Genomic DNA, 23,749 nt, shown 5'->3' with positions numbered 1-23,749 from the left:
TATATTTAGCTATAACTATTATCACTACTGTTCTTGTTGTTTTAATTTGTCCACTGGCTGTACATTTTTTTTATAAGTCAGACGAACGACGCATTGACGGCACGTGGTACGCTGTTTTCAGCGGGACGGTTTTCGTCAATAATACCTAATTAATAATAATAAAAATGATAATGATACGATCATGACACATGAAAACAAACAGACAACGCGCGTAATACGCAAACGCTGACAAACGCGTGTAAAACGAATGTGAACACGGCGTTGTTTGCCTTTGTAAATGTGTTTGGTGAACAGGTATCGAATTCCGTTGTACTATTGTATGCTATACAGAGTGTTTCGGTGAATGAAGTCCGTGCGAACTATATTGTCGTTTACTATTGCACGTGCCCGGGACATGTTTTTTTATTATTTATTTTTCCCATCCTGTCGTGCATTACCAAGCTGCGTTGATCCGACGCTCCGCCCAGCCCGTCTCCCCGACTCGGTACGTTCCGATCGACAAATCCGGAGGAATAGAAACCATTACCCGGTGTCGGGGGCCCGCCGAAACGTTTCCAACACACATAGTCGATTAATGTCCACCGTCCCCAGAACACGCGTGTTCGGTGCTTGTTGACCGTGTTGGCCTCACAGTTTTCGGACGTATGTTGCGCATGCATCGGCTCCACGACTGCTCGTGTTTCCTCTAGCCGTGCGTACGATCTTAGAACTATACGTGGTGCACGACTCGGAACCTCCCCATCCCGAGCTTTTCAAACGAAAAATATAATGTGTAAATCCGTGTACTTATCGGTACACGAATAAAAATTAAACTTTAATTTTCAAAAAGGAAGATAACCCTCCTCTCCCATCGGCGAAATATACGTGCATTCTTATTTTAAAAATAATTAAACCTGATTTTGGAAGATACACAACATATAACATCTTTGATTTAATTTGTACCGAATTACATTAAAACACTCGATCGGTTCATAATTTCGTATTTATTATATTCTTAGTTCGTACCGTTGTTCGTTTATGATCGACGCCAAGTTGTTAAAAATGTTCGATTAATTTCAGACTATCTAAGATAAAATATTCCGAAAAAATGTATACGTTTTTTTATATTTATTGCGAGTTTTTTTTTTTTTTGTACGTGTTAATCATCAGCAAACCTGCTTCAATTTCCGAAAAACGATGATTATCGTCACGGCGCACATAAAAATTCAGCAAAAAAATCGTTATCTATGAATCATTTTTCAAACGACTGACCTATAATTTGAATATTCCTATTCCATTCACTGGATTATGTCGCCGCCGGATGTATAAAACAACGTGTATTATTCGTTTGGTCTTGTTTAAACACCGAGCGACAGCAATTATTGGAGCGGATAAAAACCAGTTGCTCATATTTATTGTACAAAGTACATAATCATTTTTTTTTTTTTTTTTGTTTAAACGATGAATAGCGATAATGCTTTGCATTCAGCAGAATAGTGTATGGGAATATTTTGCATGATCAGATGTACGAAAAGATGCAGAAATTCGAGCACAATATTTCGATCTCATTATCGCACTAGGTATACGTCTAGTATTGTATTTTAAAACAAACAGTTTGAATGATACCTGTGCATTTTGAAAACACATCCGACGTTTATTTTTCTTTTTTTTAGATTATAGCAATTACTGTTGATCATATTGTTGATGGTGGACAAGCCCTAGGGAATCTCTCTAACTTCTCGGATTCTTCAACGGGTTTAGTATAAGCTGTATATATGCGACTATGTATAAAAACGTTTTATTGAAACATATTTACGCGTTTCGAATCCCATCAGTACACAATCACAATACAATGAAGCATAATTTTTTCTGTCGAAATAAAGCCACGAGCTTAACAACAATCTATTTGAAATCAATACATTTACTCATTTATTGAAGTCAATACATTTACCGTGGACGTTTTCCAATATTTTACAAATGTATGCAACTATAGCAGATTATGTTTTGAACAACGCGTTAAAAGTGTAATGTTTTTACAACCGTTGAGAACTAAACTTACTGATGGTCATAACTATTGGAAATTGCACGAACGAAATAAATTAGTATCAGCGCAACAATCAATAGCTAATATTGTCACGGTACCATCAATAACTTACACATCGAACGCACATTAATATCAATACATGTATACATTAAAATATGCATTTTTATTAAAATTTTGTTAATACTGCTGCCTCTATGGAGGATAACTCTTTAAAAATCGCATCGCGTCTAGAATAATAAATCGGTGCTTTTAGTGTAATTGTTGTTATATCCAGTTTATTGGAATATAAGGATTCATTTTTGTTTTATTTTGTTTTAGGCGCACGTAGTGTCTGCGTTTGAGCAATCTCTATCCAACATGACTCAAAGACTTCAACAGTTAACTGCTACAGCTGAGAAAAAGGTAAATTTATTCGATTTTGGTTTTTTAAATCATATAGGTAATATCCATTGAACTTGCTCTGTTCTTCACTAGGATCACGAACTTCATGAATTACGTCAAACAGTTGAAATGTTAAGAAAACAAAGTGCCGACCCGGGAAACCATCCTAATGGCAACCACCAGAGAAGGCATACGATTAATTCTGTTGCTGATTCTAGCACTGGTAACATGTTTTTTTTTTTTATATTTCACTTGGGAATATAAATCTGACCTTCCTAGTTTGTAATCTCAGGATATTGAAAAGATACAAAAATGTAATGGACAATATTTCAAATAGTTTTATAAAAATTTATATTTTATGAGCACATTTATATTTTTGTGATTAAGTAAACAATTTAAACAATTCATTGTGGAAAATAGATATTTAAATGTTTTTGAAATGAACTTGTGTACTATACTTGATACTTTGACCTCTAAATTAATGATTTATTACCGGTCACTTGATTTATTTATTAAAAATTTGTCCTGATTTTAGAATTGTATTCTTAACGTGTTTCGCTCACCATAGGAAACGATTATAGCGTTACATTTTCCAAACACTTAACCTTCTGTCTTTAGGCAATAACATTTCACGTCAACTGTCGACAGATTCGGTCTCTAGTTTGAATTCTCTATCGTCAGCATGCAGTGCATCGAGCTCAGCCCAGCAATCCGAAGCTGACAAGAAAAAGAAAAGAGGATGGGTACGACAACACATATCCGTATGCGGCATTAATTAAAAGTGATTGGTGTTTAAAAAAAAGTTACTCAATTGTGTGGGAGTTGAAATTTCCATAAGTTTTGAATTTTTTTTCAAACACCATCCGATTTAGTTTTAAAACTTATGAATGTGTAATACTTTACTATTCTTAAATTTTAGTTACGCAGTTCATTCAGTAAGGCCTTCTCTCGATCAAAGAAGAACCGCAGCAACTCGCTCTCGGATGCTGAAGAAGCACATATTGCCCGAAACCATCAAAATGCTTTTCTCTCCGATATGTCAGCTCCATCTTCACCCATGCTCAATACCCCGCATATGAATGGGTTAGGATTGAAGAACAGTCATTCATCTACGACGTAAATGCTTTGATTTTTATAATTATAGTATGAATAAGTTTTTACGTTTGTTTTTATTTTAGAAGTTTATACGATTGCGATCGAGTAGATCATGATTCAAGTCCAGAAATGGTTGAACAACTAAGGAAACAACTCAGAGAAAAAGATCTTGTTTTGACTGATATAAGACTGGAAGCTTTGAGCTCAGCGCATCAACTTGAGTCTTTAAAGGACACAGTTATTAAAATGAGAGTAAGTAATATATTTTGATTTAGTTTTGATTTTGTCTATTCTTTAGAGTTTTTTAAGTTAACAACATTTTTATGCAGGATGAAATGTTGAATTTAAAACAAGATAATGAAAGATTACAAAAAATTGTTACTAATCAATCTCTTCAGTCCAGTTGTAGTTCCTTACAGTCACCACCAATGTCAAATCATACTCAAAGTAAATTTTATTAGGAATAACATGTAATTATACTTAAAATATTTAAAATATATTTTTATTCAGGTGATGAATTGGCAGAAGCATTACTACCATCATTAGATTCTGATTCTATGCTGGTCCAAGTTAATGTGTTCCTAGGTAGCCATGGTGGTTACAACAAATATAAAGAAAATAAAACCAAAATGTGCATAATATCTGCATTACCTGTTTCATCAAAATCAAAATGGGATATGGTAGATCATCTTGTCGTTAAAGGATTCAAAGTAAGATTTTGATTTATCACAAAAATACTTATCTATAAATATATTGATTTTTTCAGGATTATGTTGAACGTATTGATCCAACTACTAAATTGGGACTGTGTTCCGATTCCATATGGAGCTATCACATTGATAATATTACACGATATATATCTAATACCAAAGATTACAAACCTCCTGAAAAATCACCCTATGAATGCATGACAAATGGTTCAAGTATATCGATTTGTCTCAAAGGTGCCATGCATTCTGGTAGCTTAGATGCTTTAGCATTTGATACTCTCATACCAAAAAGTATTCTTCAAAGGTACCTATTTCATTGAGCATAGTAAAGTAAATTTTAAACTGTAAACTTGTGAATTGAAACAAATCAATTTTTATATTTTGTTAAGCTTTAGATCCTTTTAAGATAAAAAAACAAAGTATCAATTTCTTTTATTTTTAGATATGTCTCTTTATTAAGTGAGCATCATAGAATTATACTATGTGGACCTAGCGGTACTGGCAAGTCTTATTTGTCTAATAAACTTGCTGAGTTTCTAGTTATGAAAATGGGAAAAGAATGCAATGATTCAACTATAGTTACTTTTAGGTTTGTTCAAAATGACATCTATTTAATACATTACATATTAAAATTTTTAATATAATTTAAAATGTTGTTTTAGTGTTGATGAAACTAATAATAAAGATTTGCAACATTATTTGAGCGAAATATCAGATCAAGCTGATTGTGATCCTTCCCAAATTCCATGTGTTGTGATTTTAGAGAATTTACACAAAGCATTGTCTTTACCAGATGTGTTCAATGGTTTTCAAAGTCCAAAGTGTCCATATATAATAGGCACTATAAACCAGTCAACATGTTCTACTACTAGCCTACAATTACATCATAACTTCAGATGGGTATTGTGTGCCAACCATATGGAACCAATGAAAGGATTCCTCGGTCGTTATTTGAGACGTAAACTTGTAGAACACGAATGTCAACTAGGTCAAAGAAATGCACAACTAAAACGTATTGTAGAATGGATTCCTGAAGTACGAAATCATTTGAATCAATTACTAGAAACACATAGTTCATCTGAAGTTACATTAGGTGATTTTCAACTCTGAGTATATAAATAATTAAACAAGAAGAAATTTTAATTATTATTCATCATTAATATAAATAAAAGTATTATTAAATAAATATATAAACAATTTTTTATCTTTGAAATAAAATCATTAAAATTGCATAATTTTTAATAAAATATTTATTTATTTAAGAATACTTTGTTATTATTTTAAGAATATAAACTACAAAACAATTTTATTTTTTATTCATTATCAATTGTAATTGGTTGTTTTTTTTAGGTCCTGTCTTGTTTATTTCTTGTCCCATGGATTTAGAAACATCACAGATGTGGTTTTCAGATTTATGGAATTACTCTTTAGTTCCATATGTAATGGACATGGTTCGTGAAGGAATAAGATTATATGGAAAAAGAGCAGCTTGGAATGATCCAACTTTGTTTGTGATTCAGTCATATCCATGGTCTAATGCAGTACATAAAACCTTAGAATCATTTATTAGAATACGACCAGAAGATGTTGGCTATGATTTGGAACATAATCATGATCCTTTGGTTAGTATGATTATTTAAGTTAATTATTAATATTTTACTATTAATGTATTTTTTTTTTATTTAGTTAAACATGCTGATGACTCTTCAAGAAGCTGCAAATTACTCTAGTCCTCAAAATGACACTGACATAAGTTTGCCTAATAGTAATGGAGCATTAGCAACATTATGAGTGCACTAAAGAAAAAATATTTTCTATTTGTTTTGTGATTTTATAATAGTTGTAAGTTGTATTTATCAAAATTAAATTTTGGTAGCCAAGCCCCAAAGACGTATCTTTACCAAATTATAAATAAATAAATGATAGTTTATTGTTTCTTAAAAGTTAAAAATTGAATACCTTTGTGAGCTCAAAATTTTATACGAACCAATTTATTTTTCTATTTCAAATATTTCAGTTCAGTATTGACAATAAATTTTGTTTTTGTAAGACTAAACGACTGCCTTTTTAGTTTTAAAAAACCGTTCTTACTACATTGTATTACAAACAAATATAAATGCTCAAAAGTCAGTATAAATTTCTTTTAAAAAATTATTAATCTCAACAATAATATACTATTTATTCATTTAAATTTATTTTCATGTTAAAACCGTCCTTAAATATACTTTTATAAACATTTTAATATATAACAAGTTTTAATTGAAAAACTATTAACATATTTTGTATTCAAAAATACCAAATTTAATTTATTGATGATTCACAAATTTATTGTTTAAAAAGTTTTTATTGATAAGAATATTTGTTCTGAATTTAAATTTTTGGTGCTTTTTTTTTACTATAATTGATTTGCTTACTATCATTTGTTAATAAAATTAAAAAAAAATTAGTTAATGACCTCGCCTAATATACTGTTATTGTTAATATTAAAAAGTGCTTTTGTATTTATAAACAATATTATTTTGTATTTGTATGTTTTTTTTATATATAATATGTAGTACAAATTTTTCTATTTGTTAATAAAAGAAAAATAAATAAACTATTGAATGAAAAATTAGATTTTTTTTTACTATTGAAATCTCTTTGTATTACTTCTTTTATTGCGTAGGTTAGCTTTGAATATTTGAATATTTGTATTCGAAATTCAGTTTTCCTAAAAAAATTATTCATGATAACACGAATGATTTATGATAATAGGTATTACATTTTTATCATTTAAGAAACTAATGATTATCATCTTATTTTCTTACATTAGAGGTTAAAATATGCACTTTGTAACATTATTATGAATGTTTCTATACATGATAAGTTTTATTAAGTGTTATAAAATTATCTAACTATTATTGTAATTATTATACTAACCATAGCTATGGTATCATCTGAAATTGAATATGATGTCTCTATAAATTGTATGTTGCCAAATAACTTCGGCACTTGGTTTTGATTTTCATAATTTTCATAATTATTGTCATTGCAACTATCTATTGATGCTTTCATATACTCTTGTTTAATTGAATTTAACTGTTGAGAACTATTGGTTAAATTAAGTAAAGAAAAACTATTTTCACTTAAAATTTGTGAATTCATAGAAGATATACTTGGTACATTGTATTTTTTACTTTCATCAACATTGAATGTTTGTACAATATTGGATACCTCAAGAGAAGAATTCTCACTAAATGTAATACTATTTTCCCAATGATTATAATTCAACTTGGTTGAATTTTGTTCTATAGTATTACAATGTTTATTCAACCATAGACTACTTTTCATTGTAACTGGTGTTAGTGCTATTTTATCTAATTCTGAAAACGAATCGTTACTGAAAGCTTGTTTTATTCTTATCCATGATTCATTTGCACTTGATTCCAAGAATGATTTCTTAGTTTTGCGCTTAATTTTATTTAATTTATGTATTTTTATACGAATTGATTTTTGTACTGACAAATTATGTGAATATTTTTTAAAGTTCTTTTTAAGCTTTTCATCTAAATTTTTTTTCATATATTTTCGTTTCTTATTCCTTGATTTTTTCATATTGTTGAAATATTCTGAAGTCATATTATTATCATTATATTTAGTTTCATTTTTGAGATATTCCTCATTCCTTATATAACTTATATAACTCTTTTCATTTGATGATTGTAAGCTTTCATTTTCTGCTTGAATATATTTAGGATCCCTACTAATAAAATGCATTTGATTCTGAGTATTGTTTGAGTATTCCATTTCAGTAATGTCTATATTTTGTAATTTTTGATTTGAAACATTATTTATGCTGATTATTTCTAATGTATTTGATAATTCTATTTGTTTGCTTTTGTCACTGTTTAGAGTTATGGTTTGCTTATTTAAATCATGATCGTTTTTGAAAAATGAGTCTTTCCATAAAATACTATAGTCCTCATTCAATGGTATATTTATTGGACTTAGTAATGGATTTATCATTAAACTAGGAACTTTTTCAGTGATTGGAGTGCTGCTTTTTATTTCTTTTTTTACTTGAAATGGTGTATTAGATTTATGACTGTAATTTATAACTAAAATTTATTTTAAACAATTAGTTATTATTTTAATGAAGTCGTTAAATATTTCAATATTTTGACTACTCACCAGATATAGATCTATTGATTAAAATATGCTCATTATTCAATGGAGTTTTCATTTTTTTTGGATATTTTACTGGGTAATATGGCTTGTATTTTTTGTATGTATTAAGAAAAGATCTAAGAATAATTAATAATCATTATTCATGTTTAATATTTAGTTAGGTATAAATTATAAAAAAAAAATTATTTTATATGGGTATATGTATTTGAGATTACCATTGCACTTTTATACTCCTAAGTAATAACTAAATATTTAAACTTTAATTAATCTATATTTATATATAGTTTTACATTTTAACGAATTTTATATCGTGTACTTACTTATCAGGTTCACCACATACTGTGGGTATTCCTAATAATTCATATGCTTTACCAAGTATTTGTTTTTCTGGCAAGAAACTGTAATTTATTCTTATGTGTGATATATTCTGAAGTAATATTTTTTCTAACAAAGGTAACCTTTGATATTTCGGAACATTGAAATGTATTGCCCATATTAGTGGTTCGAGTATTGTACAACAGTTATCTTTATGCTTTTGTGTAATATATCGTAGAAATTCATCTTTATTGATCATTAAAGATAATATCTCTATTTCATCGTCTAAAATATAGGTATATTATTTTTATAAATTGAAATGTCAATTTTTAAATTTTTTAAATTTATTCACTATTATTTTATCATAGAATAAATTAATGAGAACCCTAATGAGAACATGGCTATAGTTTATATTCAATCAATGGTTCTACTATACCAGGGGTTCCCAACCTTTTTATCGTCGAGTACTATCAGACACTTTTATAATTAATACGTATACCACCTTAATTCTAAAGCTTAATTAGGAGTCAACAATATTTTTAAATATATTTTTATTGTTCATTAATTTATTAACATTTTTTATTAGTTTAAATTTATAAAATAAAAAATTATCAATTTTTAGTTAAATCTTAATATTTAAATTACAATTATATTTTTTAAACTTAATGTGATATTTTTTGTTGTTTATTTTGTACAAGAACATCAATATCAGGTTGAATAAATAATAATAAAAATAAATTGCTACGATTACAAACCCAATTTTATCAATATTTATAAAATTAGGTAATAACAAATAAACTAAACTAAATAATATAGAATGCAAATAGTAGAAAAAATAATTATACCAAAACATTTCTTCACGTACCACCAACGAGCCTTCTGCGTACCACGGGTTGGGAACCCCTGTACTATACTGAATAGTTTTTAGTAATTGTAACATTTAACTAGTAACTACTAACTACAATAGGTAGTGGCGTATTTAGAAACTTATTTGGGGGGGGGGTGTCATACCTAATAGTGAAATAATTTTATAATTTAGTATAAAATGTTCTTTATCAAATTATTGTTTAAATACTAAATAATAATAATAATAATAATAATAATTAATAACTAAATTAAACGATGATCGTATTAATCGTATTTTAGATTAGTTTATGTTGTGCATAGATGCATATAGGGATGCGCAAACAAAATCGATATTATCAAAAATATCACATCGATATTTTTATACCGATATTTGGATATAATTATTTATTCATACTAAATTTTTCCAAATTATTTCTCAGACATGCTTTGATACAGGTTTTAATAGCTTTATAATTATCTCGATTGTCGATCACCGGGACAGCGTATCCGTATATTCGCGACTCGCTGTGATTATTTTTGGCCTAATGGTTATAAGCATATGCGTGTTTACGGCTATGGCCACTCTGGCCAGACCTGCAAAATCCAGCTACGTTTTAAGTTTATGCTTAAATCATTAAAAATAATTACTAAAAAGTAAAAAGAATGATTAAATAAAACAGAACTAAATAATAAATATTTTCACATGTAATATTATATATGTATAATATGTCTGTGACAAAAATTAATCAATAATATTTATTATCTAATATCCATAGCTATAAGTATCCATGTAGTTCTATTTTATGTTATATACCTTTTATTTTTTTGAAGAGCGTGAGTACCTATATTATTTACTAGCTATAGTTACTGTAGTAGCTACAATTACGTACGTTCTCGAGGTAGTGTATTGTATATAAGTCACTCTTTGTCTTCGTATCCTAAATGAAAATTTCAATTTTCCTAATGAAAAATGTTATTAGCCATACCTGCGCGAAATTTTCAGACACGCCTATGGTTATAAGTTATAACGTATAGGTTACCCGGGAGTCTTGCACTCGACGATTGTTTTTCAATAAAATTCATGGAATGCATCGCAGTCTAGTAAACAACGGCATGTCGATATTTATCGTTAGCACTCGTAAGCACTCGTAATTCTGAATAGACTATGAAGTATAGGTATATTATAAAGTACATACGTATTAAATATTATTTGCTGTGTCATCACTTGTCAGTTTTTAATTACTACTTAGTATGACCAAATAGTTCTAAATATATCTAAATCTAAATCTAATTGGGCTTACCAGTGGATAAATAAGACTCAGTAACGATTATTTGTTTGTCGCTGTGATTTTAAATATTTATTAACTTTTGGAAAACAAATTTTAAAAATGAGTTTAAATATTACTGATGTTAGTGAAATTTCAAAGTGGAGTTCTTCACATATTCTACAATATTTCACTAAAATCAGTCAATATTTGTATAAATGTAACATTTGTGCAAAAGTTTATAAAACATCACATGGTGCTGTTTAAAATTTAAGAAGCCATTTAATAACCGACGGTAAAAAAGGAAGTGATAAAAAAATAAAATCGCAATCCACATTGGAAAATATTAATAAAAAGCAGACATTGGGTAAAAAAACGGTAAGTATAAAAATTAAGTAAAAATTAAAATTAAATATCAAATCCAAATGCAATAAAAACTAAAAATATATGAGGACTTGAAATGTTAAAGATTTATATTAAAATATTATAATACAGGTGCATTGCCGCATTTGGGAGGTAATGATGATACATTCTTATTTAAATAAATCGGTTATTGAACTCAAAGGAGATCCGATTAATGAATGGGAAAATATCAAAGGAGTTTTTCCAAATCTATAAAAATTAGCCAGACAATATATTTTTGTATCAGCAACATAAGTACTATCAAAAAGATTGTTTAGTAAGACTGGTAACATAATGACTGAAAGTAGAAATAGATTATTAGGATCAAGATTGTAAAAACTTGTATTTTTACAATCTTTAGATAATAAGTATTGGTTCTGAATTTCTAATTTTCTAATTGTTTTACCTTACAAGTTGTACATTTTATAATATTTAATATTAATATTTATTTATATTAATATTAATATATAAAATTATATTAGTATATCGATATTTCCATAATTTGATACCTATAAAAAAGTTTACATCGATATATCGAACCATTATCGTTTTTGTGCAACCCTAAGGCCGGCCGCACACCAAAAGAGCAAAACTGCTTTAGTCATCGTTAGTCATTTTTGTCTAAAAACAACTAAAAACAGTTTGTTTTGGTCGGTCGTACACCAAAAAAGCAAAACTGTGTAAGTCATCGTTAGCCGTAAAATTGTAGTATAGTATTTCAGTCACCAACATGTCTTCCGACGAAGAAGAAGTTATTGTTCCTATTTTGTGGTCTTTGTTGTTAAATATCGAAGAGGATGAAAAACAAAAAAGAATGTGGGTTCATCCTTTAAATAAAAAACGTACAACAAATAATTTAATCAAATGTTTTTTACGTGAATTACGTAATGATGATTTAAAATTTAAAAATTTATATAGGTATACAAAATGTATAATGTATAAAAAAATTTGAAAATATATATATTAATATATAATATAATATATAAAATATATATATATATAATATATAAAAACAGTGATCATATATTATTATTAATTATGAATTGTAATTAATTATATTAATGAACGATCGTTCTGCAACGTCAGTGGTATCCAACTAGTTAACCATCTGATACCGGTCAAACTGGCGGTTTGACTAATAAAAATTGTTTTGTTTTGACTGACGGAATAGAGCATGTTCTATTTCGATAAAACACGATTAGTCATGACTAGAATTGACTGAAGAGTAAAAATGTTTTGTTTTGACTATGACTTATCAGTGTGCGGGTTTCACTGAATTACATGTGTTCTATTTTTAATTAGTCATAATAAAGCTGCCTCAGTCTGCTTTAAGCAGTTTTGCTCTTTTGGTGTGCGGCCGGCCTAAGTGCATACTGACAACTGACAAAACGTGACAGTTACGGACAAGATATTGATATTCTTATCGATCAATAATTTCCCCACATCAGATTATGTACCATGTGTGTGTGAGTGCCGTGCAGTCGATTGTTATTATTATCCGATTACAATTGAATTATTAGTTATATTAATATTTTTTTTATATACCTATATATATATATATATTTTTTGTTTTTTTTCATTATACTTTAATACTTTATTGAATAAACAAACTAAAATTATAATATTTCTGATATGTTTAAAATTTGACGTTTTTAAATATTTTTTTGGGGAGGTAGAAACCGCCAGCACCCCCCCCCCTATAAATACGCCACTGACAATAGGTAAATCAATAGTTAAGCAGTGAATATTTATATTTTATATTGTGTATTAAATCATATGTTATTTTTGTCTATAAAATATATTGGTCTAAAAAGCTAAAAATCTTTGAAGAATGAGAAAATGTATTAAATGTATAAAGAAACGTATTTAAATTAACTGATTCCTTATTTTAATCTTTTTCATGTTATCTTATTAGTTATGAAGTTTCTTAAGTTTTAAGGCTCTTTCAGTGCATTTTTTAAGGAATTTTCACTTTGTGATGAACATTTTTTTTTTTTAAAGTCAATGTATAATATAATAATAGTGTAATGGTACAGTCCATTAGGTTAAGGCAGGGGCGTATTTTTTTCAAAATAAAATAAAAATCAAATAAAACACAAGCATAACTTTCAAAACACAGACAGGTGTTAAAAAAGAACTACACAAAAGTCGATTCTAAGCGGATCGGGCATTAGATAAAAAAAAAAAAAAACCATAAATATTAAGAATTCACCAGATTTAAATTTTACCAACAATTTTACTTGTAAATTTTGAGCCTGAATTAAAGAAAATATTTCAGACCCTCCCCCCCTAGAAGTAAGTTTAAATACTCTCCTGGATTAAGGTTAGGGATAGACACGCTGTTTTACGTCTCAGAACATCCGTCGCGTTTTCCTCCATGGTACGAGACGTTTTCATTTGGCGTATTTTGTCGTGGTACTCGTTTATTACTCGTAACAAGGTTTCGTTTTTATAATAATTTGTTAACAAGGCGGCAGACGCCGACTTTGGGATACAACTACGACGATTGAATAATGACAACGAAGTCAGCTAATCAAAAGAACGTCTAGATATCGCTGGTTGTCTGGCAGTTTGGTAGACATGCGTGAGTTTGTGTACTATGATTCTGAATAGACTATAGTATTTCACGTTCGCTCAACATAATTTCGCATAGACGTTCAAAATACTATCGACTAGGCGACAAAATATAATCACTGGGCGATAATTAATAATTAACTAATTAAAAAAAAAGTACCGAAAATGTCATGCTTAAATTTGTATAAATTAAAAATCAAAGAACAAAAATTAAACGTATAAAAGAACTAGTTCTTCGGAATCTAAAACTTAAATATAATGCACCCATTTCCACAAAAAAACGCATGGGGTAGTAAAGTACAATGTGGATTAACATATCTTATTTGAATACGTTAATTCAATATTTTAATATGATATATAAATAAATAAACAAATAGTTTATATTTAGAAATATATAAATGCTTATAATGCTTTATTTATAAATTAGTTTACCAGTACTATCCAAAAACTAATTATTAATTTTTATTTTATCTTATATTATTTTATTGAGAATATTTTATTTGATTTAGCAAACTCAGATTGTAGTTGTCTCATAATTAAATTAATTTTTTTTCTCTGAATCTCGTTTATTTATTATTTTAATTTTCCGGGACTCCAATAGAAATCACTAGTCAACCACTGTTATAAACTATAAACTATTAGTTTAAACATATATTACATTAGTTAATTTGAAAGTGGAACTACTGAATAAAATAATATATTAAAATGTTGTGTGTAGAATATTAGTGGTGAAGACTGAAATTTAAATATATATAATAATAATAACATATATTACGAGTATATTAAATTGTAGGGATAAACGATCGGAATTTATTTTATTTATAATGAAATTTTAAAATTCTACTCATAAACATTATTTTTCGTTAAACGATTAGATAATTATATGTTTAAATGTAGATTGTTATACGTACTATAATTTTCAAACATGATGATGATTGTGGATGCTCGATTGTAAGTTAGACTGACGGTTAAATTCAAAATTCAAACCCTTACGAATATTCATAGACATTAGTGACTACCATTTTAACGGATTTTATGCTTTCCCGGTTGTCAACGACCATGGTTGTTTACCACAACTTTTTTGTTCCACATATACCAAGGTAAGTGCCCAATTTGATGTTATATGGTCATACGAATGACTTAATTGATACATTATCGAGGTTGGACCTAAGATAATTCACGAACAGTCAGCAATTTACGGTTACGGTGTGAACATAATTAACTGTTGCAATTACAAGATTGTATACGATTGTATTTAATACATCTTTTGTCTGTAATAAGGGAACGATTATATTCTTTAGAATACAGGTGAACCTTATTTTGCGGATGAACGTCCTCTTTGACAAAAAAAATCAACTGATCATTTCATATCCAGAATACGATGAAGGTATTATTTAGTGAGGCTATCGAACGCAGCTATTAAATAACTATTATACTCGGGCCAAAAATTTCTAGGCGGGATAGACGCCTTACAGAACATTATCTTAATTTTCAGTGATATAAAAATTATAAAAGCATTTAAAGCAATTCAAAAACCTTAAATTTAAATTTAATTTAATATTTTTATTATTATTATTTAGTTAAATGTATAATAATTTTTAATAATTTTGGTTTACTTATTTATAATTGTGTCTATATTGTTCAACTATAATAATAAAATTTACTAACTCATTGCGCAATATGTGGAGTCCATTTAACAATTAAGCATATTCTCGTCGATGCAAACCGGTGTTGGTGAGTTGCGGCCTATACAATAATCTATGTACTACATATACATATAATATATACTATACATAGTACATGTATATAAACATCACAATATAAATTTATTAATACTACGTATTTTCTAATATTGTCGTATATTATTAATATTTGTCATTTCAAGAATATAAATAAAAAAAAATATTCGTAAATTAATAATACCGTATAGTAATTTCATTTTTTAGCTATTGTTTTGGTTAAAATAATAATAATAAAAATAAAATGTGTAAAAAATAAGCTAATAAATATAATAATATTTTGCATTTCTAGAATATAATATATAATGATAATAATATATGATAATTATAAATTATTATATATACATATTATATTATTACAACAGATAATACAATAAAACGATCTATATTATCTTTATTATATTATATAAATTTTAATTAATTTCAGGGGTTCTCCGTGGTGTTTTGTATACCTACGTGAGCCGTCAGTGGTGTAACTGGGAAAAAATCTAGGGGGGGAATATAATATATTTATTACTACCAAAACCCTGACACCCCTCCCCCTCACCAGTTAAAACATATTTTTATTGTATGTATTTGATACAGTATATCTAATTGTTTGATTTTACATAAGTCTTTTAACTCATTTTGTGGCTTAGATTAACATAAATTGCAAGTAGCAGGTACTAGGTACCAATATTGTTAAATAATACCCATAAGAGTTCATTAATAAAAGGTGCTATTTGTACTGTTAGATTATCTGGAGGAGGGCAAAATTATAACTTTATCTCTCAAAAAATTGTCAGGGGAGAACTTTCTCCCCACAATTATGCCACTGTGAGCTGTGATAACTGTTTAGTTTTAAGATGGAAGTGCAAATAGTATTAGTGAAAAACAAAAACATTTGAAAATAATTGACAAATATAAGTTCTGTTTTCATAAACGTTTGGCTAATAATATTCAACGTTGGAAATGTACCGTTAAAACGAGTACAGCATATTTAAAAATTAACGAAAATTATGATATTTTACTTAACGTGAGTGATACTGACCACAACCACAATGCACTATCTGAAGCAGTTATAAATCGACAAATTGTAAGTTATTCTCTTAAGCGAAAAGGTACACAAGAGTTATATGAAAAAACAACTAAACTAATGCATCGACATTAAAATAAAGTATTGATATCAGTGTTAAAAGTACATTAACAATTACAGATATTCGCTGTATAAAAAATGATTTATATCAAGTTTGAAGTGAACAACTACCAAAATTGCCAATGAATATTTTAACTGTCCGTTCAGCATTGACTGTATTACAAACGAAAATTAACCTTTTTTATTTTTAAATGATTCTATTAATGGTATAGTAGTATTTACATGTAAATCAAATTTAGAATTTTTAATTAAATTTAAAACAGTTGATGGCACATTTGAATTAACATTATTATTATTATTATTTATTTATTTTTGTTAGTTGTTTAAGAACTTTTAATTAAAATACATGAATTTTTTAAGACGCAATTCGTGTATACCTTTTCTACAGAATGTAATTCGTGTGCTCCCTTTCAGAGTTCCTCTATCAGTCCTTAAGTCAGAATGAATAAGCCATTATGTAGACACTAAATTACATCAAATAAATACAAATTGAAAATTTATTGTTAACTATTAGCATTGATTTTAAAATATTTTAAAATCAATGCTATTAGTATAACCATTTTATTATTTTTAATAAAATATTTATTTTTAAATTTTTTAAATAACGATTACATAGTTCTAAATGATTAACCTAATACAAAAGGAATCTAATTGACCAGTGATCTAAGTAACGAGGAGGGATAAGTTTTATAGAAAATTTTAATTAATGAAATAGTAGGTTTTAGCACTGTAGGATAAAGGCTGTGATGGCCATAGTCCACTCCATCATAGGATTATGCAATACTCGTTTCTATTTCAGTAACCGTTTTCTCCAAGTGCTCAGTGGCGGATTATGGAGCAAGTTAAAAGGCTTATTGCCTAGGGTGGCTTTTTTATGATGGTGGCTTTTTTTTTTTTTTTTTTTTTTTTATAGAATTAAGTGTTATTATTAATTTATTAGGTATATTTATTTTAATATATTTTTTTTATATTTGTCATATAAACTCGAATAAAAATAATTTTAAAAAGTTATAATTATATATTAATATGTACATTGTATGATGCGTACCTAGAGGCTATAGTAAAAATATTACAATTATTATTACAATTTGAAAATATTTCATTTGTAATAAAATAATTACAGTTAGTTACTAGCTATTATTAATAATTTATTAGTACTTTTATACTTATTGGGAACATCCGACTATCCGAGTATAAGTATTTTCATATCTGGCTATTTATATTTCCGTTATGTGACTGTATAAGCATTGTTTATTTGTACTGGTAATAATGGTATCTGAAGTAAAATAATATACATGAAATATTTTATTTTTAGAAGTTTTCTATTTTAAAGATTTAATATTATTTTTTTTTGATAAAAAAACTGAATAAAATTTTAAAAGAAGGGTTTAGACTAAATATTGTTGTTTCCTTAGTAGAGTGATAGGTGAGGGGGAGGGGTTAGAAGTGATTAAGCCTAGGGGCGCCAAAACGCTATATTCGCCATTGCAAGTGCTTTTTGTATAATACAAATATTGCTGGTTCAATTGTATCGTATCGAAATTGTTCACTGATTTATTTTATCATCTTTATATTAAGAATGATGGCTAAATATTTGTCCTGTTTTTCTAGTATTTGGCTAAGCATAATCACACGTGTAAATAAATTGAAAAATTTTAATTTGTACAGTTTATAAACTTTTTTCAACTTTCCATTCATTTTTTATTTGGTTACAAAGAAAATCTTATGAAAAATATTGTATCCAATTTTCAAGCTTCAAATATAAAATTGAAAATTTTATGAGTTTTTACTACTATAATGTACTAAGTGGGTTTTTGTGATTTTATCGTTTTTTTTTTAAATTTATTATTCAAACACTCATAAGATATTTTTTTAATTATTAATAGATCTATATGAAGACTTTTGTATTAAATCAAAACTTTTTGTTAAACTAAAATTAATTTACTCACATTTTTTTAAAAAAAAAAGCTAAGAAAACATGAAAATTAAAATTTTTTATATATAGTTTATAAAAATATTATGAATATTTTACTTTTTAATTGGTGATGATTGGAGCAATTCTCCTAGTCGAAATTGTGTTCACAGAATCAAAAATTAAATTTATCCCATAGAATTGAAAAAAAAAGGTATAATTATAAAGTGATATTAGGGAATAACACTTATATAGGTAATGCCATAGACCATTGTTTTGTGATCATAGATAAATAAAAAGTTTGTGACATTAATCTATTCTCTGTGATCATTACACAATTGATATCAATAGACCTTGCCTGTTATTTATCCCATATGGTAATTGATAAGTCTTGGTTCGAATCTTCTTATCTATAATTTATTATCATTTATCAGCATTGTTATTTATAATAGTATATTCATTCATTTTTTTCAAATATAATTTTACGTTCGTTGTTACAAAAATTGATTATAATTTAATTCTTAGTTTTAATTTTTCACATTAAATTTTAAATAACAAATGGCTACTGCGAGACAAATTTTACAACAAGAAATATTTGATCAATGTGATCAAAAGCTTTTAGCATTTGTTGGTGTAAGTAATGATTCGAAGAAAAAGAAATTTGGATATTTGTGTTTATCAGACACTAAGGAACCACCTTCAAATATTTATATTCACCAGGTATGTATTCGTAACTTGGCGTACATATTTTTTTTAATTTCTGTCTACATTTTTTTTAGATTAGGTTTGACAATAAAGTTGTAAAAAAAAAAAGAATATGGTCATTAAATGAATTGATTACTGTTGATGGAAAAACATCGTCTCAGGTTACTTTATATTTTAATCAATTTAGTTTCTTTTATTATTGTTGTTTTTTTGAATTACAGGATTGTTTAGATATAGAATTGATATTGGATAAACCATATAAATGGGTGGCTAATAATAATCAAGAACGTAAAATATTTTTGATATCATTATGGAAGGTATATTAAAAATGATATATATTAATTAATTTATGTTTATTTTACATTTATTGGAAAATACTATTACATACAATATAATCAAATTCTTTATAGTTATTTGAACAAATTTAAATTATTTAATGCCATAATACCAAAAAATGTAGCAATATCAATTAATAAATTAGTTTTGGTATAGTTTTAATAAGTAATTAATAGTATTTTATTATTATTGTTTTATTTTTAGCAATGTGCTAGTTATGTATTTGATAAAAAGCCCGAATTCAAAAATTTACCACTTGACTGGACATCTGGTGATTTAGTTGTTCTACCTGCTGATCGAAAATCAAAACTTTCCTTAGGTACATAGTTTTACTACTATTATTATTATTCTAAAAATTTAATATTTAAATTTCTTAATTACTAAAATTTGTTAATATTTTAAACTGCTGTTTTGATAATCATCTATAATTAAATATATACCATGTAGTTATTGTATTACATGATTTTGATAAGCATTATAATATCTTCTAAGTAATGTTCTTAGAAATAATTCTAAATCGATGGTACATTACTGTTTAGCTGTATCACCTATTATTAGTGCTGAAGATTTTCAACCTTTATCAGAGAAAGAAGAACGAGACTTAGAATTATTAATGAAAGAATGCGGATTTGCTGCAAAAGATGCCAAAGCGTTTACAGATATGTTAGCATCACAATTAATGGCTTTAGATGGTGTGAGTAATTTTAATAACAATCATAATATATCTTTGACTTCTCAATTTTATTTAGTGTAATATTATTACTTTAGGCTAATTATTTTAGATAGCATAAAAGTCTTAATCAATAGTTTATACATTTTTCCTCACTGAAATAATAAAATGTTTGTCTATTTTAGATCAAAAAATGAAATTTATAACACAAAATATTTGAAAATTCTAAAATTAAATTATTTTATTATGTAGGAGAATGTGCAAAGCGTTCTTGCCTCGGAGCCTCAAGTTACAAAATTGATGGATCAGTTAGAAACAGCTATTCAAGAAATTGAAAAAGTTGAATCAGCATTAGATTTGTATGATGAAACTTTAAGACATGTGCGAGATACTATTGATAAAATGGATCAAAAAAATGCTAATATTCAAACAGCAAATTCTAATAATGAAAAATTACTTAATGAACTACAAAAAGTAATTGTAAGTATCAAGAACTAATACAAAAAAAAAAAAAAAGGTTTTTTATAAATGTAAAAAATTTATTGATAGCATCAATTAGAACTCTCACCAAAACATCAATTGGCCTTAACTGATGCTGACTTAACTACACAATCTGGATTACGAGATGCTATTACAGCTGCAAAAGAATTACAAGCTGTAATGAATGCACAAATTCATCCAGCTCTTGTGCGATTGAAAGCTATACAAGAACAAAGAAGAAGATTTGAGAAATGGAAAGCAAAATTCTCTCAAATTCTATCTAGACATCTTAATAATTTGTTTATTCATATGGTATATCTCAAACAATAATTATTAATAATTTACTAAGAATTAGCCATTGTGATTTATATTTTTTATTTTATTTACATGAAGATACGAACAATTTTATAACTGGTTTAATAATTTTTGTAAACAATTTAATTTACAGGGAAATGATATTGGGGAATCCAAAAAGAATTCTAATAATGAATTGACAATTATGAAACACACTACACTACATCGCGAACTTGCAGCTTATACAGAACTAATGCATTGGTGTAAAGCAATGGATAGAAAAGCTTTTATTGCACTTAATAAAGTTTATACATCATCTTTATCTAAACTCTATGAAAGAGATATAAAATTATTTTTAGAAGATGCAAAGTTGCGTGTAAATGCTGGTAATTAATATATTTAATATTGATACTATGTTTGTAGCTTAATAAAGAAGTTAAATTTTGTATGTAATTTAAGGTGTTTAAGTATATTCAACAATATTAAGTTGAAATTTACGTATGTTAATGATTATTTATTATTCTAGGCCATTTATCCAGTTCAAAAGAAGATATTAGAAGGTCAACTGGTCCACCATCTGATTGGTTATTAGGTGTAGACAGAGAATTTTGGGCACAGGAAAGTGATGCTCAAGAGCGACAAAGGTTTGACCAAGTATTAGAGGCAGTTCTTTCAGAGCTTGAACCGATTTGTTTGTCAGAACAAAATTTTTGTGTGTCATTTTTCCAATTGGATGTACTCAGTCCTTCAACTAAAGTATTATATACAATACTATAAATTTTAATTTTAAATATTAATCAGAATAAAATTGAACTTTTTGATTCATTGTAGAGATGTTAGAATATATTTGAGTTATTCAGAATAAAATTGTATATAATTTACTACTAAAAAATTTAAATTTGGTCAACTTAAATCAAACCAAATTTTATTTTGATAATAATTATTATTTATTTTATTAACTCAATATATGTAATATTATATGACATAACTGTGTTAAGATTAGTATATTTTATTAAGTTAATAATGTTTATGTGTAATTTAAATGTATTTTAGAATACTCAAACAACTTTAGATGGATCAGATGTAAAATCAACTCAAGAACCATTACCATCTTTACCAAAAACAAAAATTGAAAAAAAAATAAACGAAGAAGTTAAAAAAATAATGGGTGAAATTTTTGCATGTATTGAACCAGAATTAATTGCATTTATACAATATCACGAGAGAATGGATAGCACGTAATTAATTATGAGCTTTTTGTTCCTTTACTGTTAATTTTAATTGATAATAATATTTTTTTTTCTAGTTATTCGATGGCAGTTTTGGTAAGATTGGGTCGCCATGTTATGTCTGCTAATGACACTGGTTCATTTTTAAGTATGACTTATGGGTCTGCATTAGTTCATGTTAAAAGAAATTATGATAAATTAATGCATGCTCATTTAAAATCGATTCAAGATGTAAAAGTTGCTAAAAAAACTAAATGTGGCATATTGCCTTTTGTAGCTAACTTTGAGGTAAATAATATATTAGATGTACAGTTTTTGTGATTATGTTTTATATTACTATGAGTATTTTAAGACTATTTCATATGAAAAATAGATTATTTTTATTATACTGGTGAAAAAGAATCTATATTTGTTTTTTAGTATTTTGCTAAAACAGCTGAACAAATATTTAGAGAGACTGAACGTCGAACTGATTTAGATAAATGGTATATAAAACTTATAACTGCGATGTTTGAGACTATTCATTCAGTAGCTAATGAACACCCTAAAACTCCTGCTGAAGTGATTAGAATGGGTAAGTTATAGTTATGAATACAAAATAAATCGGTGCTACTTCGGTATGCCCTTTACTGACAAGTTTCTAATTCAGTATGCGCTATATGGACTAGTGTTTGTTTTGATTTGCATTCTACCAAACATTGTTTTAACAGTATTTAATTTTATTGTTGGTACATCCTCTGAATGTCTTCCAACAAGGCGAGAAAAAGATCAGGGTTATCTTGACTTACCATCAATAATCATTTCATTTTTGCGTCCAACAATGAGCTCTCATTGCCTTTAGTGTGGGCTCCTGTATTTTCATTTACGTATGAAATTAGATGATTTACTATTTTATGAATAAAACCTCGGCTTGTGAGACACCTATATGCAACCTATTTATTATAATGCATTTCTGATCCTGCCTCGCACTCACGTTCTATAATCCATAAGAAATTCAGTCATTGTTCAATATAGAACGAGTGTTGAACTGACGTAGAACAGGAAAAACCAGTAGAGCGCATACCGAAATGGCACCAATAAATCATTATAGTTTAACTACTGGTTATAGAAAACTTTCATCATTTGTACGCATTGCTGTCTCAGTTAAAAATCTCCATATTAGATCAATTCAGAAAAGATGCAAAACAAAAGTATAGTGAAGCCTTAAGTGCTTATGTAACTCGTTATTTTGGTAGACCTCTTGAAAAACTTAATGTGAGCATATTTATATTACTTTATTAAAATTGATTCTACAGCTTTATTGGTAAAACTTGCTAATGTTTTGATTGGTGTTAAGTTATTTTTTGAAGGAGTGGAAGCTAAGGTAGCTCAAGGTATTAAAGAATCTGAAGTTGGATATCAAGTAGCTTTCAGTAAACAAGAACTTAGGAAAGTAACTAAAGAGTATCATGGGCGAGAAGTGAAAAAAGGA

General features: G+C 27.4%; 2 protein-coding genes across 9 annotated transcripts in view; both read left to right on the top strand.

The window, feature by feature from the left end:
* Nucleotides 1–6,268, top strand: part of LOC112680347 (protein sickie) — a 91,815-nt gene extending 85,547 nt beyond the window's left edge. For 3 of the 8 annotated variants that reach the window (XM_025550414.1, XM_025550412.1, XM_025550416.1), the window contains 12 exons: nt 2,342–2,425; nt 2,498–2,627; nt 3,023–3,165; nt 3,324–3,520; nt 3,583–3,751; nt 3,829–3,946; nt 4,010–4,209; nt 4,266–4,513; nt 4,652–4,798; nt 4,872–5,302; nt 5,560–5,831; nt 5,896–6,268. In XM_025550414.1, the coding sequence (XP_025406199.1) occupies nt 2,342–2,425; nt 2,498–2,627; nt 3,023–3,165; nt 3,324–3,520; nt 3,583–3,751; nt 3,829–3,946; nt 4,010–4,209; nt 4,266–4,513; nt 4,652–4,798; nt 4,872–5,302; nt 5,560–5,831; nt 5,896–6,000 (2,244 nt within the window). In that variant the 3' untranslated portion in view covers nt 6,001–6,268. The remainder of the gene's footprint in view (nt 1–2,341; nt 2,426–2,497; nt 2,628–3,022; nt 3,166–3,323; nt 3,521–3,582; nt 3,752–3,828; nt 3,947–4,009; nt 4,210–4,265; nt 4,514–4,651; nt 4,799–4,871; nt 5,303–5,559; nt 5,832–5,895) is intronic. The other 5 variants (XM_025550417.1, XM_025550413.1, XM_025550411.1 and 2 more) reach the window with 3 other exon arrangements.
* A 12,780-nt stretch (nt 6,269–19,048) lies between these two features.
* LOC112680406 (exocyst complex component 1) lies at nt 19,049–23,749 on the top strand (the record flags this gene model as incomplete). The annotated part of the gene is made up of 14 exons (XM_025550491.1): nt 19,049–19,284; nt 19,344–19,430; nt 19,491–19,586; nt 19,810–19,924; nt 20,145–20,299; nt 20,528–20,755; nt 20,825–21,067; nt 21,204–21,435; nt 21,576–21,805; nt 22,103–22,287; nt 22,356–22,566; nt 22,699–22,852; nt 23,387–23,532; nt 23,615–23,749. Coding segments are annotated over exons 1-14 (2,379 nt in total), but the record flags the coding sequence as incomplete, so codon positions are not given.

Source organism: Sipha flava, unplaced genomic scaffold (genome assembly GCF_003268045.1).
Source record: "Sipha flava isolate LNK unplaced genomic scaffold, YSA_version1 176_pilon_pilon, whole genome shotgun sequence".
Taxonomy (NCBI): domain Eukaryota; kingdom Metazoa; phylum Arthropoda; class Insecta; order Hemiptera; family Aphididae; genus Sipha; species Sipha flava.
This window is presented reverse-complemented; position numbering and strand designations above follow the sequence as displayed.